The following is a 15,403-nucleotide window of genomic DNA, read 5'->3' on the forward strand; positions in this document are numbered from 1 at the left end:
TTAGCTGCTTTTAAAAGATTGGACGCTATTCAGTCAAAGGCTTTACGAATTGTAACCGGAGCTATGAAGTCAAGCCCAATTAATGCCTTACAGGTCGAAACGGTTGATCCTCCTCTATCCCTTCGACGTCAATATCTTTCTGACAAGTTTTTGTTCCGTGCCTTACAATTTTCCAATCACCCTTTACGCGCAAAACTTGAGTCTCTTTTAGAGGAAACCAACTCTTCTCACTATTGGTCTCACAAATCACCTCCCTGTCTTGTTGTTAGCTATAAAAAGTACCTTGCTTTGCAAGCTCCAACTTATAAATCAATAACATTTCCTCTTTTTTGCAATTCTTACGAATCATTAGTGTTTACTCCGAATGTTATTTTAAATTTAGGCATTAATAAAAATGATAATTGTATAAAAGAGTTATTCAACTTTTCAAAGAGCATACACTGGGACAATTGGCATCATATTTACACGGACGCATCTAAACACTCTTCTTTTGGTAATGTCGGAGTTGGCGTTTTTCACTCCCAATATAATATAGTACAAAAAGTTAAGCTTCCTCCTGAGTCTTCAGTGTTTACTGGAGAATGCTTTGGTCTCCTCAAGGCCTTAGAGTACGTCCGCTTAATGAAATTGGGTAGGACAGTAATATTTACTGACGCATTAAGTGCATTGCAAGCAATTAAAAAATATCCTTTTAAATCTAAACCAGTATTTCCGATTATTTTAATCATTAGAAGCCTGTTATATCAATGTATTCAATTAGGTTTTCAAGTTTCCTTCGTGTGGATTCCGGGTCATTGCAACATCACAGGAAATGTGAAAGCTGATCATCTGGCTGGCGAAGCGGTAGAATGTGGTGATTTATTTCCATATATAAATTTTGCTCATGACTTGGCTAGTCTACCAAAGAATTTTCTTTGGGATGACTGGAGTAAGTCATGGGCAAATAGCAGTATCAATAAAGGTAGCTATTACGCTCGTATCCAATCATGCATTCCAAAAAAACCGTGGTTCGCTAAACTAAATTTTAATAAAGCTGCTACCAGTTGCCTAATTCGTATGAGAATAGGTCATAATTGTTCCAAGCTTCACCTCGCCCGACTGCAGATCGTTGATAGTGCCCTTTGCGAATGTGGTGAGATTGGCGATTTAAACCACATGTTTTTTTCCTGTCCTCTTCTCGATCACGAACCTTTTCTATCAAGTCTTTTATCCTATAAGATTCCTTTTCCTACCTCTATCCCTGTCTTGCTAGCAACTAATGATCCCAATATATATATGTATTTAGTAGCTTTTATCTCTCTGAATAACATACGTATTTAAAGTGTTTAATATCCTGTAGTTTTCGAATAATCCTATCCAATACCTATCCAAATTCCGTTACCTAAATTTTATTTCATTCCTACCAAGTTTCCCCGTTTTCGTCGGTGGCAATGCGCATACAGCGACTAGCCAACTTAAAAAAAAAAAAAAAAAAAAAAAAAAAAAAATTCCACTGAAATCCCAGCTGTTTCGTTGCATTAGCTGCACTGCGCCTGCCTGAACTGAATGCACCCCTGATTCCCGGGCCGACCTAATAGTTTATCGCTTCAGTCAATATGTCGTCCATCATGGATGAAAGGTGTGTAATTTGTTGTGCGGAACGGAAATATCATTTTTTGTGCAAAATTATCGATATTTTGCATTTTCCAGAGTGACTGACGAGATTGAAGCTCTGGAAGCTATTTTGATGGATGATGTGGTGATAAAGCGAGTTGGAGATGTGCCGCATACTATCGAAACTGTCCTTCACCCATCGACGGGCGATGATATCGACCAGCAGTACGTATGTGCGACCCTGATTGTGAAGCTAACGCCGGGCTACCCTGACACCAGCCCGGAGGTGACTCTCAGGAACCCGAGAGGCCTGGACGATGAAATTTTGGCCAACATTTATTTACAAATCCGCGAAAAACTGGCGGATTGTATTGGTCAACCTGTTGTTTTTGAACTCATTGAGGTAAGTTTCAGCTTTTTTTTAACATTTCATGTAATTTCTAGAACTTGTGCTAATTTAGCGCGTAGTACGCTAAGGGACCGGGATCTTGGATTCTACTTGAATGAAAATCCTCATGAATTTTTAAACTTATTTCTTGGACTCAACAATTTTTATATCAAAAAACTATTATTCAAAAGAATATTTAAATTTCTATCTGATTATTATTAAATAAAATTATTGTTATTATATAAACCTCTACAGTAACTAACTACTCTATGCCTTACTGAATCATTCAGATTTTAGAAATAAAATAACAGCTTTTTGGCTGCTTAGTTAACTAAGATTCGGGCTATCGTTGTGTAAGTAAACATGTAAAATTATTCTAAATAACTTTATTGATAGATAGGTCTGGAAATACTGAAAGGAATGCAGTATAAATTTTCTTTTTGTCAATTAGTAACTAGCCCGTTGCAATTTTTTTATAATTTTGACTTAATGTTTGTTGAGTAAATAATCTAGCTAGAATATATTATCTTTATGTAACCCTGATTCAACTAGTATAAATGAAAGATGGCTGATGACAGGGATTGGTTTGAAGCTAGGTCACAGGTAATGTTCTAGATTCAACCTCAAATTATTTTTTTTTTTTTTCGAATAAGCCTAGCTGTGAAACCACTTTTGAAACAGCAAGCTCCAACTAGTCAGAGTGTATCTCAAGACTTAGATTTTTTTTATTAAAACAAAAATTCTTACAAATGGCCACTTTTCGAGTTCTATCACATACAATCTGACCAAGATATGTTATGTTACAGACAGACTGACTTTGTACTCTGAAAAATTAAATAATCTGACTCCACTTTGCAAATAGGCTGTCTTATTACTAATATATCACTGTATTTGTTAACTAACAAGAAGCAACAAGAAGGTTCTCTGTTTCAATGTTTAGGTACAAGTTTTTTTTTTCGTAAGAAATTGGTTATCTACGGTGTATGTTCACAAGAGGCTAGGAAAATGGTCTCATCATCATCCTCCGAGCCTTTTTCCCAACTATGTTGGGGTCGGCTTCCAGTCTAACCAGATGTAGTTGGATACCAGTGCTTTACAAGGAGGGATTGCCCTGTCTGAGCTCCTCAACCCCGTTACCCGGGCAACCCAATACCCCTTGGTTAGGCTAGGAAAAGCGTCATGCTTAAAATATTTTATTCTACGTTTCTCACACATATTCAAATGCTTACTTGATTACACATTCTAATTGGGTTTATGTTTCTTTGGTGTTAATCCATAATTTGGAAGCAATTATGCTTTAAGCTCATTACTGAAACCACAAAAAATTGTTTGTATACAATTTTTTTCTAATAACTGGACTGCCAAACAGCAGATCTGTTGATTTGCTCATTACAAATTTGAAAATAAGATTTGTTGAATGCAGTCATTATTGTACAAAGTTATAAACTATCAAATGTTTAAGTTTGAGACTGAAAATTTTACTTTAACTTGACATTAAAAATAACCCGACTGTACTTACTTGGGAAAGTCATAGCTTGTCAAATCCAACTAATCAGTTGTCTTTCTATTAACGCACATAATTTATATAAGTCTAGCCGTTTTCCTGCAGTTTCACATGCATCCCGTGGGAACTAGCGCCCATACCGAGATAATAAAGGCTATGTTACTTGGGAAGAGAGTAGCTTTCCAGCAATGAAAGAATTTTTCACATTGCTTCAGTATTTTCCTTTGGGGTACAAAGAAACAACTAAAAAAAAATCCTCTTTATTATATTAGTATAGAAAGCAATCAATTTTCAGCTTATTCGTGAATGTCTTACGGAGAGCAACTTGCCAAGCGGTCAATGCATGATCTGTCTCTTTGGGTTCACGAAGGGGGACATTTTCATCAGGACGGAGTGCTACCACTATTTCCATAGCCACTGCTTGGCTCTCCATCTTCTTAGCAGCCGGCAATACTATTTTGAGGAAATGGAAAAGTTACCTCTTTGGCAGCAAATGAACAGGGCACCATTCAAGGTAGGTTCTTGGACAAAATTCTTATTTGAAATGAAATGAAAATATTTATTCGCCGAGATATGGTTAACACAAAAGGTGGTAAAAACAAAAAAAGTCACTTAACATATCTCGCCTTCAGTAGGCATGCGAAAATTAATAACAGCCGTACTTATAAACGTGAATTAAATAATAAGTAGTACTTAAGGGCTGTTTAAGAAAATTCTTACTTATAAACGTTACTTAAGCATGTCTTAACTAATATTTAATCAATACTTAAGGCTTTAAGTAGTGATTAGTTAAAATGTTGCTTAGAAGGTGATTAGAGATTTTTATAAGTAAGAGGTGTAAATCATAAATCATGGTTAATCCTATAATGCTTACCTATAAAAGCTAATTTCTATATTCTTCGACTTTATTATCTGAGCCTTACTTATAAAAATCTCTAATCACCTTCTAAGCAACATTTTAACTAGTTAGTTAAGACATGCTTAAGCAACGGTAAGTAAGAATTTTCTTAAACAGCCTTTAAGTATTACTTATTATTTAATTCACGTTTATAAGTAAGGCTGTTATTAGTTTTTAACAACTTTTTCCACATCAATATGCTATTGCGTAACCGTTAATATGCTAAGCTGATTAGCTGTGCTGTTAGGAAATATTTATTTGGACTTCTCTTCAACGTCACTTTTCAATACCTGTTTTCAGTGGCAAATTTTAATAAGAAATTAGTTGTTCGCCATTTATAAAATTGCACACAAACGTTTCAAGCTATTTTATTACTTGTGTGATTATGGGTGTACTCTGCAAAGCTATAGCTATGCAAGCTAGTTCACTAATTGCACATGCTATTGAAAATAATTATTATTTCGAAAGTCTTGAATCTATCAGAGAATGTGTTTCAATCCTTACTCAGATTCTTCTCATAGTCTGGACTTTATGATAAAAAAACAGGTCTCTAACCAAATAGGTTTATCTTTAGCCTTCTTGCAGTTTCAACAGATCATCTGCTATATAATTAGTAAATAGATATATGAAGAAGCTTACAATTTTGATTTGTATAGGAAATCTGCCCGGTTTGCCGCGTACAGTTGACCATCGAGCCGTCGAGCTTGGCTGGTGCCCCACCGCCAATTTCTTCTGCCAACGCTCCACCGTTCATGTTGACCGATGAAATTAAAGTAAGTATTCACATTTCTTCAAGTTTGGCAAGAAGTTTAGTGCTTTATCGATTTGTCAAGTTATACAATATCACTACATAGTATAAAACAAAGTCGCTTTTTTGTCCCTATGTCCCTTTGTACGCTTAAATTTTTAAAACTACGCAACCGATTTTCATGCGGTTTTTTTCAATAGGTAGAGTGATTAAAGAGGAAAGTTTATATGTATAATAACACTTTTACTTTGAGAACATGAAGACATAGCCAGGTAGAATAATCTACTGGTTTATTACGTACTATTTTGCACAAATGCACTTTAGCATTGTACTATAGACAAAATGAGAAATAGTGTTAAATACTCATGTGATTTTCTAAAAATTTTCTCCGTAATATTTTTTTCAACACTATGTTATTTGGAAGGGAAAAAATTAAACTCAGCACCGCTTATGTTAAAGGAGCTGCAAGCTAAAATGGCCGCTCTAATGGCGTACCAGCTATCCAAAGGAGGCATCATTGGCTACGGCGACTCCGGACCACCGCCGCTGACCATCACAACACCTGAGGATAATGAGAATAATGTACTTGTATTTTATTTTACCTACTATACTGCTCAATATTATGTACTATGTTCCCCGCGGTTTCATCCATGTCCCGGGAGATCCGTTTCCTGCAATCGGGTTGAAAGGAATTAATATCTTACTAGACTGACTAGACAGGGGTCCACACCCTGAATCTAAACAGCTTCAGCAAATAATTTAATTTCAAATAAAATATAATTTAAATTAGTCCAGTAGCTTGAGCGTGAAAGCGTGTCAGACAAAACATACTTAGTTATTTCCCTAAAACGTTCAGCTTATGTTATAAAAACCTTGTCCTACCTGTAAAGGTAATATTTACCTACCTAGAGGAGATTCTAATAATGAATGGTATAGCGATTTTAATACATCTGCATCGTGTAAACAGGATAACACCGGATCTCATGGCGGATCGCAAGATGCCGACAAGGGCAACAACGCGATTATTAACAACAACCGTCAGAACGGCGATGGCAACTCTTCGAATGACAACTCTGCTCCCGGATCCCCTGCTGGTCGCCAGGCTTACCGCGGACCCTACAGGTACTGTGATAATAATATTAATATTAAAAACACCATACCTAGTGGATACAGAAACGTGTAAATGATATCCTTGTGAGACGATATGTTAGTCGATATGTAAATCTTCGTGAGATTTACCTAACTTTAGAATAATGGGGCTGGTTCTTTGTCAATCAATAAAACTAAAACTGATTGATTTCTGATGCGGAGTTTTCTCAAAGCTTCCTGAAAGCATTCGTGACCGCTTTTTTCCCAGGCAGGGGTGTAGCACTGCCTGACAATGCAATTTTCTGACGCCGGGCGGCTATATCATAGTTCCTAAAATCATCAAAGCAATTTCGAGATATCGAGCCCAGAAATCCGGGGGCGCAGTCTCTTGCGATCTCCACAACCAACGTGGTCATGTCCATTCTATGTAACATTATACGAGTGTAAAATTGTTTACCAGGGGCTTCAACCGCCGCGGCAAGCCCGGCCGGCGAGGCCGCGGCGCTGCGCGGTGACCCGTCCCGGGCATCGACACGCCTCGCGCCGCATAGCTGCGTCCCTCACCCACCGACACACACAACGCATTGAATCTTGGACCACCGGTACACTCTCAACATTCCTTGCTACAGTTGACAGCTGCTGTCACTCAGTATTTTCCCCTGAAAACTGACAGCTGTCAACTGTCAACTATACATCGCATCACACGTCCTCTAACGTCAAATAATTACGCGTTTTATCCGACTGCGTTCGAAATTAACGTCTTTTGTATTCTGTCAGTAATAATCTTTTTAAAAGGTTTTATTGACATGGTAGAAAAAAATACATTTTATTGTCATATTACAGGGTCTAATTTGCTAAAACGGACTGAACAGCACCTTTCGAGACTGACGATTTACCCTAGTTGCCCCATCTTTGTTATATTTTTAAACGCGCTGGAAGCGCTTTCTCCTGTGATTCTATACCATATCGATTGGACCACTGACCTCTATGTATCCCTACTGAAATTACGCCCATTTTGTTGCAAGGTTCATTTGAAATGTTATCCGTGATTGTGGCCCCCTTTCAGGCCAACTATTTCCGTTAAAGTAAAAAAAATTACTGATATAAATTCATCACAAAGATTCTGGTTACAGATTAGTGCCAACTAAGCGACTATAGCGCTAACGTGGCCTGTTTAGGTTTTTCCAATTTGGCCTTCTAGAAATTTTGTAAGGCACATTTTAACTTATCCATCCAATCAAAAACGAATAATAAATTACCAAAAAACCACTGCCATTGTGAGTATTCAAAAATTATAATACTTTACAAATTAATAGTTTTACACAATATTTATGAAACAAAACTAACGAAATAGTAGATCTGAAAGGAATCTTATACCTCTCAATTTATTCTCTAAGTACCTTCCAACCTCTCCCAAATACTTTAAATCGGTTCTTGTTATTAATTTATCCATTTATGTATGGAAAATCGTCAGTAGATGCTAATTTTTGATCGCCAAAATTATTAAATAGAACTCCATCATCAAATTGGTAAATCATCAAAATAGTTCGACATTCAAAATTCGGAATAAAACGCACAACGTGCTTGACGAAAGTTGATTTATACTTTGATAGGTGAGTAAATTTTATAGCCAGCATCGCAGCCCAATATAAAAACTTGGGTCTGTATTTTAATAAGAAAAGGAAAAGGGGTAATAAACACCATGTCTCACCAACCAAAGACTTACCCTTTTAACACATTTACTCGCTCGAATTAAAGTGTAGATAAACAGGGCGTACCAACCAAGATTCAATGTAAGGCATACTCTACACGACAACAGATTTCAAAACAATTTGCAGATGATGTCGACTCGGACGTCAATCCCATAATATCAGACGAGCTTTTGGTACACGAGATTATTAAAAAAGGAAAAATTCAAAAACTGAAATATCCAATTTTTTTTTCATAGAACATCTGAAATTTTCACGATCCATCGATGAATATAACGGCCGTATATCATCAGGTTTACTGGATAAAGCGAAACAAGAAATAACCATGGTTATTAGAGTATCAAACTAACATCTTTTTATGTGGAACATTGGAACCATATCTGATAAAAATAAAGTTTGGGATACCGTGTACCAAACGCTCGTCTGATACGCAACTACCAACATCTAGTTGCCAAAAATGGGATGGCACAAAATAATAATAATACATGTAATAGTCGTTGAATGTACTCTTAGCTTAAGGCACGTTTCTGTGACGAGTCTAGTCAACATAAACTAGTATTCCACATAAATAAATTAAATTCATAAATGTAACTACGTGTCAAATGTTTACATTGTTCGGTTAATTTATTGCATGAAGAATAAGATATATGCTATTTGTAATTTAACAGTGTTTGAGAAAACAATATGGTAGCACAGCGCAGGCGTGAATTGCTGACATATTAATCTACTGTCATAACTTGTATACAGCTTTTTTGACAACAAAAATTGGGCATCTGTGAGACTCAAACATCACTCACTTAGGCAATAGAAACTTTAACATCTGCAGATATAAACCCGTGTCTTGTTTTACCTACTAAACATCATAAAACCACATAGAGTATAGTAAAAACTCTATTTGTGCCCCCCTAGACTCAAACTTCGCTAAAGCTGACAGGAGAACTTAAACAACCAATAGAACGTCGTTATTGAAACTTCTCGTCTCCGCCCACTCAGTGGTACACCTTAGCGGAGCAATTCTATTGGTTGTTTAAAAACTTCTCCGCTTTGGTGGAGTCTGGGCTTCAGGGATTTATAAGAACAACAATCAATTGAAACATAACTGATATCTCGTGAACCAGTTCTGTATACAAGTTAGATACACATTGTAAGTTCTAGAAAATTCTAGATCCATCACAGAGATGTTACAACTACATTTAGTAGAACACTGTTCTATACGTACAAGCCATGGAGTTTCTTGCCGGTTCTTCTCCATAGGACACACTTCGAACCGTGCGATTAGTTAGATCTTAACACCTTTTCAAATTATAAATGATCAAACGAGAGACATTGTAAACGTGAGTACTAAGAATAGTCGTCAAAACATCTCGACGAAAAAAACAGCACTTAAAATATCCAAAGTTATTCATCAAATAATAAGCTACAAGATACCAAAGATAGTCCAAACAGAAAACTTGTACCACCTTCCAACCAAGTTAGCAGCAAGAATAACATGTTGGGGCGCCATTTTCGATCACTTCGGCAAAGATCCATCCATACTAAACCATAGACATTCCACCTCGAAGTTCGGAGCTCAAAAGAGGTAATAAAGGTCCCATCAGCTTGATATTCTCACCATACCGTGTCTCTGGTAACTGCAATAAATTGACCGAATAATATGTCGTTAAAATAAGAAATAACATTAAGCTTACCTGTCTTAGAATGAATAAGATTTTCATGTCATGACAAAAACGTGTTCTTTTTATTTTCGTATCACGGGAGCATTCCCTATTGTTTAGATATATAATTTTATCGTTAAAATTATTTTATGTACAAATAAGTTTTTATATTTATGATTACAAATATTTTGTATGAGATAAATTAATTGTTATTTTAATTTTATTTATTTGGACATGATATTGTACTGAGCGGATGAAAGGGCAGCGAAAGAAGTGGCGTATGATTTTAGATTTAGGTTAGACCTACTGATAATTTATGAATTACATTTCCTTATGAAGGTTGTGTTGTAATCTCTTAAGATTTTTTCTTAAATACATAGATCTGTATTATACATATATATTGCAATACATGCCATAACCAGATTCTAATAAACATTGATATTCCGGACAGTCAACATAAATATGTAAAGAACAAAAACTTTAGTAATATTGTAACAGAAACAGATAAATTAAACATATTTTCGGCAGCTACTTAAATTTTATGTACTGGCTTATTGTCGTAATGGATAACGTATGTGGAGTATCAAATTAACGTAACGGTTAAATATCATCGAGACATCATCGGTAGGCCAGTATCAAACGAAAGAGTCAAGTTTTAGTGTTAGGTAAAAAATTAATAACTAAATATTAGACAGTTTCAGTCCACATACAATTTCTGTTATGAACATGCCGTTACAGAGGCAGTACTCTATAGTACCTAATTACTATATAGTTTCTACTTTAATTTTACTTTAATTAAAACTTGCCATTCACTTAGATTAATTTTAAATATTCAATTTATTTTATATAATTTGTTACTTTTTACATATTTTACATTCCAAAAATGTTTCTGTATATAACATGAGATTATTTAGAAATAACTCTTTTAGCTATTTTTGGAGCGGAGTAGATTTGGGAAGAGGGAACGTACTTATTCTGCCTAACTTTATGTTTCGTTGTGAATATTTCGAAAAAAAAAACGTTACAATATTGGTTATTTATTCTATTCGCTTATATTGGAATAGTGTTAGTGCATGCATAGCATAATTCTGGCTTTTTATGGCGCTTATTAGCCAAATAGATTTAAGGATTTGGGATTATCAGGGTTGTCAGGTACATTAGATTTGCAAAAACAATAAAATTGACTCGTAAATTAATCTAATCTTGGTAAAAATTTACCGGGATTAGCCCTAAAAGTTAAACAGGTAACATAGTTGGGACTTAAAATTGTTGGCGCTTTTTCAGGCTTTTTATAAATAATATATCTGGCTTTTTGGAGACTGGCAACCCTGAGTGAGAAGCAGTTGGTATCGGTCGATGAATTTACATCTTTGACGATCGACATGATTCGGTACTTGTCAGTTTTGTAATCGTAATTTTTATCTATATGTAATTTATGTGTAGTAATTACCTAATAAAAACTTACCAAAGATATTCGCGTTTTATTTACCCCTTATTACTTTTACTTCGTATACACAATTTAAATTACTACTCTAAAATCCCTTTCACACCGGCAGTTTTTCCGTTCGGAAAACCCGACAATAGGTACGCGACAACTCTGTAGGTACGCTTGGAAATTCCTCGCAAACCCTCTTATTATCGCAGAAATTCTAACTTTTCCTATGATTATGATGACGAAATATACAATATTTATCCAGTTTTGGGTACCATACAATGTAGTATAATGGCTGTAGGTACATCAACAAGCCAAGATACATCCGTGTTTTTTAGCTCAACATTTTATTCGTTTGAAAGCGTGAACTGTACCCGATACGGATAAAACCTTGATTTGCTTCCGATAGAAGTAGCTATTTGCATGTCTGACCTACACGCTTATGGAATGAGGGTAGATACCTACCTAGTTGTGTTTATGGTACCTCCGTGGCATAGAGAATGAATGATTTACACGGGAAATGTTAAAAAGTGTCTCGGGTACCTACCTAGAGTCTCAGATATGCCTAATGAAAAACTGTAAAATATGCTAAGCTAATGAAAAACAGTAAAATATGACCTTGTGCATGTTTCTAAGTCTGATGTCTATGAATTATGCACTATTGGACATGATACATTTTCGTGCAGAAATGCTTGGATAAGGGCAAGAGGATGACGCTTTGAATGTACATAGATTGTGAGTTAGGTCCGATTCTCATTGTTGTATAATGTATAGATTTAGACAAATGAAGTCCTGTCGCGGTGAGCAAGTGAATTTGCAAACAAAATTTTGTGCACTCAACAAATAGAAATACAAACAATAGGTCCATTCATAGTGTCTGCGTACAATAAGGATGTACCATATAAATCTGTGCCTAAATGTTAAAAGTTTCACTGTAACCTCAAGACAAACCAGACATACATTTCGAAATGCCTCCAATTCGATAAAGCACTAATATAAACTCGACTAGGTAATCGACTTATGGGCAATAAGTTACTTTAAATATGAATCTGGTATGCCCACTCAGCTCATCTTTGGTAAGGCATATTTAAATGAGTCGTACGTCCTTATGAGTCAGTGGCGGCGCGTGCGCACTTATGGTGAAAACATGTGAAGGCGAACGATTTCTTGAATGATGAGTAATGTAATTATAATGTGAGGGAGGCTGTGTAAAGGCAGATTAAACTGTCGATATGTAGGTAAAGATCGGTCTGAATCAGTAGCTTAAATTGCGGAAGACAGAGGTACAGAAGGTAGAGATTACTTATCTGCTTACTCTGCTTATCTAACATAGGGAGGCGTTTTAGGCCTCGGCCTCGAATTTTGCGGGCAGCGGGGCGGCAGCGGTGGCGGCGCGGGAGCGGCAGGATCTTACGCGTATATTCATATGGACCGGCCCTCGAATAGCGGCGCGGGAGCGGGCTTAGGCCGAGGCCTTAGACTCGTAGCTCTCGTTGCCACACTATTCATTTCATCTTTTGCCTAAATCATAATCATAATCATCGTTTATTTGTTTAACATAGGTAGATAATACAGTTCTTAAATTAAAGTAGAAGGTCGCTATGTTATGCTCGGAAGCGTACAAATATAGTGGTTGCATGCAAAAAAAACTTATCGTGCAAGAGGTATGCAAAAAATATTATTTGTATGTCAAAAAATTAAAAATAATTAGTATTTTATGTTAAAATTAGTAAAATACTAAATTACATAAGAAAGAAAACAAAAATACAATTATCTAATAAAGTAAAAATAAATCGGTTTACAGTAAGTTATCACTTAGAAATTCATCAATCTTATAATAACATTTTTCAATTAATAAAGATTTTAATTTATTTTTAAATTGTGTTACATTTAATTGTCTTATCACATCTGGCAATTTATTGTAAATGCGTGGTGCCATGCCCAACACGCTCTTACTAACTATATAAGGCAGTCCTACAACACTGGTTTCTTAGTGAGTTTGCATATTGGCTACGAATAGCAACATCTCGCAACGTTGACACTTTTTCGAATAGCGCCATGTTTGTTTTGACAAAAACACTTATAATTTCAAAAATATATAATGAAGGTAAGGTAAGTATCTTCAGCGACTTAAAGAATGGTACACAGCTGTCATCAGATTTAAGCCCACACATTGCTCTTATGCATCTTTTTTGTGCCTTAAAAATGATATCCTTGTCGATAGAGTTGCCCCAAAAAATAATTCCATATCGCAAAACTGAGGCTACTAGGCCGTGATATGCTACTAGAAGCGCATCTATATTTATTTTTCTAGCAATTTGGAAAAGTGCGTGTGCTGATTTATTTATTTTCTTACTTAGGTCCTCTATGTGGGCCTTCCAGTTAAGTTGGTTGTCAAGGAATAGACCTAAAAACTTTACTTGTTCAATGTCACAGTCACTATGTCTTATATTAACTTTTGGAATTTCAGTCCTTTGGTGAAATTGCATTGCTTTGGTTTTCTTTAAGTTTATTACTATAGTTCGGCCATTCAGAGAATGCGTTCCTGACACGTCGCGATTGAACTGACGACGTAACTACATTCATTGATTATTGATATAATAATGTTGTTTTAATGCTCCTCAATGAGGGTTTTTGAAATTTTTTCTGCCACCGGGTGGCGCCACGTATGCGTCTGGTCCAAACAGCTGTCAAATAGTATGGAATTGTAGGTGCCGAACTTATTGTTTATTGAAATTCTGTTATATTGGAAGTGTTATTGATTTTATTATGGACTACGGTCAGAATAAGGTTTCCGAACTAAAAATTGAGCTAAGAGAGAGGGTGCAAAAGTCACTGGTAGTTGAAAAATTTGTTAACACAATATGATTTAGTTTTTTTTATTTACTCAACCTCAATAGTAAAACAATAATGCAGTGCTTTAATTATAAAATAAAAAAACCACTAAAATCGTTCACTATTCATAGTAAAGATAAGCACTTTGACAGTTACCTGGACCTGACGACTCAGTGCGCCACCTGGTGGACGCCATTTTAGAAAACCCTCATTGTTAAAACGGTAAACAACCAGCAAAAATATTTTTATCGTAACTGCAACGCCATTGCAAAGTTACGTCGTCAGTTCAATCGCGACGTGTCAGGAACGCATTCTCTGAATGGCCGAACTATAAATTATTTTTATTAAGCCAATCAATTATGTCCGATAGTGTATTATTGATATCGTTTTGATACATGTCAATATTGCGATCCATACATTTCACTATGGCAGTGCTATCGTCTGCAAACATCACCATTTGATGTTGAGTAACTTTTGGCAAATCATTTATGTAGATTAGAAAAAGTAGTGGTCCAAGGACGCTACCCTGTGGGACACCAAATTTTATCAATCTAAAATGAGATAAGAAACGCTTTTCAAATTTTGTTTTATTACATATTCTTACAATCTCTGTACATTGAAATCTATTGGAGAGATAGGATTCAAGGAGTTTCAAAATGTTACCTCTTATGCCATAGCTATGAAGTTTGTCTAATAGGATGCTGTGCTTTACGTAATCAAAGGCTTTGGTCATATCTGTGTAGATGGCACAAATAGGAGTTTTTTGGTTTAAAGTAGTTAGTTTTTTTGGTTTTTGGCCTAATTATATTTATCTAAGTACGATAGTTCAACGTTAATATTCTCTCTAGATATGTAGAAGAAGAGAGAGACTAAGTGTGTGGACTCTTTTACTTTATGACTCTTACTGACTAAAACCCACCATCCGGTCGGGGTAACTCTTTCGAACAATCCCGCAGCCCCGGCAGAATAGAAGAGAGACCTTACAAGTAACAATCTAAGTAATTAGTAGGTAATCTATGCTTGTATCTGGCACTAGTATTTTCATATATCCTTTGTTATCGACGTCCACCCATATTTTCTACTAAGAAAAACAACAAAAAGTCGATAAATATGAACACGTAGCGCGAAAAGATAAGGTAGTTACGTGAGGGGGGAGTGAGTCCAAGCAGGTCGGATATAAGTCGAAGTTTTAGAGTAATACAAACCCTGTGTTCCAAAGAAACTTGGATAAAAGAAGCCTGTCCGTCCCATCTTCATATAGACTAGACTCTATCCCAATCTTTTAACGTTTTCCACTGAAAAAATAAGAACTTTAATAACTTGAAGCTTTTTCATTTTATGTACATAGGTACATTAATTATTACTGAAGTACTTAATTAACTTAAGTCGGATTAATGCATGAACATGGCTACTTACATCTGTCTTTAAAGTCATTGAGGTCACACAGTAAGGAAGCTTGAATAACGTCATGTTAAAAGTGCATTACAGAGCGCCTAACACATGTTTAATGTCAATGCAGCATTTATCGCTTGCAAATGTGCATTTAAGTAGC

At 35.7% G+C, this 15,403-nt stretch overlaps 1 protein-coding gene and 2 long non-coding RNA genes across 3 annotated transcripts; 1 reads left to right on the forward strand and 2 right to left on the reverse strand.

The window, feature by feature from the left end:
* The first annotated feature begins 1,485 nt into the window (after window positions 1–1,485).
* LOC124637259 (E3 ubiquitin-protein ligase RNF25) lies at window positions 1,486–11,055 on the forward strand. Its single transcript, XM_047173591.1, has 7 exons — window positions 1,486–1,618; window positions 1,690–1,996; window positions 3,781–3,999; window positions 5,040–5,156; window positions 5,591–5,713; window positions 6,099–6,253; window positions 6,681–11,055. Exons 1-7 carry the CDS (start codon window positions 1,596–1,598, stop codon window positions 6,733–6,735), a joined length of 999 nt encoding a protein of 332 aa, XP_047029547.1. The 5' UTR covers window positions 1,486–1,595; the 3' UTR covers window positions 6,736–11,055.
* Window positions 3,730–6,761, reverse strand: LOC124637260. The gene is made up of 3 exons (XR_006985211.1): window positions 6,678–6,761; window positions 5,023–5,693; window positions 3,730–3,938 (listed from the first exon to the last, which is right to left on the reverse strand). It is a non-coding gene; the product is annotated as an uncharacterized LOC124637260 (long non-coding RNA).
* LOC124637261 lies at window positions 9,313–15,398 on the reverse strand. The gene is made up of 2 exons (XR_006985212.1): window positions 15,268–15,398; window positions 9,313–9,560 (listed from the first exon to the last, which is right to left on the reverse strand). It is a non-coding gene; the product is annotated as an uncharacterized LOC124637261 (long non-coding RNA).
* Window positions 15,399–15,403: the final 5 nt, after the last annotated feature.

Source organism: Helicoverpa zea, chromosome 16, assembly GCF_022581195.2.
Source record: "Helicoverpa zea isolate HzStark_Cry1AcR chromosome 16, ilHelZeax1.1, whole genome shotgun sequence".
Classification (NCBI taxonomy): Eukaryota; Metazoa; Arthropoda; class Insecta; order Lepidoptera; family Noctuidae; genus Helicoverpa; species Helicoverpa zea.

Excerpts from the sequence above, each read along its gene's own strand:
- LOC124637259 (XM_047173591.1), top strand. The coding sequence starts at position 1,596 with ATGTCGTCCATCATGGATGAAAG. Across the intron at positions 4,000-5,039 it reads TGAACAGGGCACCATTCAAG|GAAATCTGCCCGGTTTGCCG; the intron begins GTAGGTTCTTGG and ends TGATTTGTATAG. Across the intron at positions 5,157-5,590 it reads TGTTGACCGATGAAATTAAA|GAGCTGCAAGCTAAAATGGC; the intron begins GTAAGTATTCAC and ends CTTATGTTAAAG.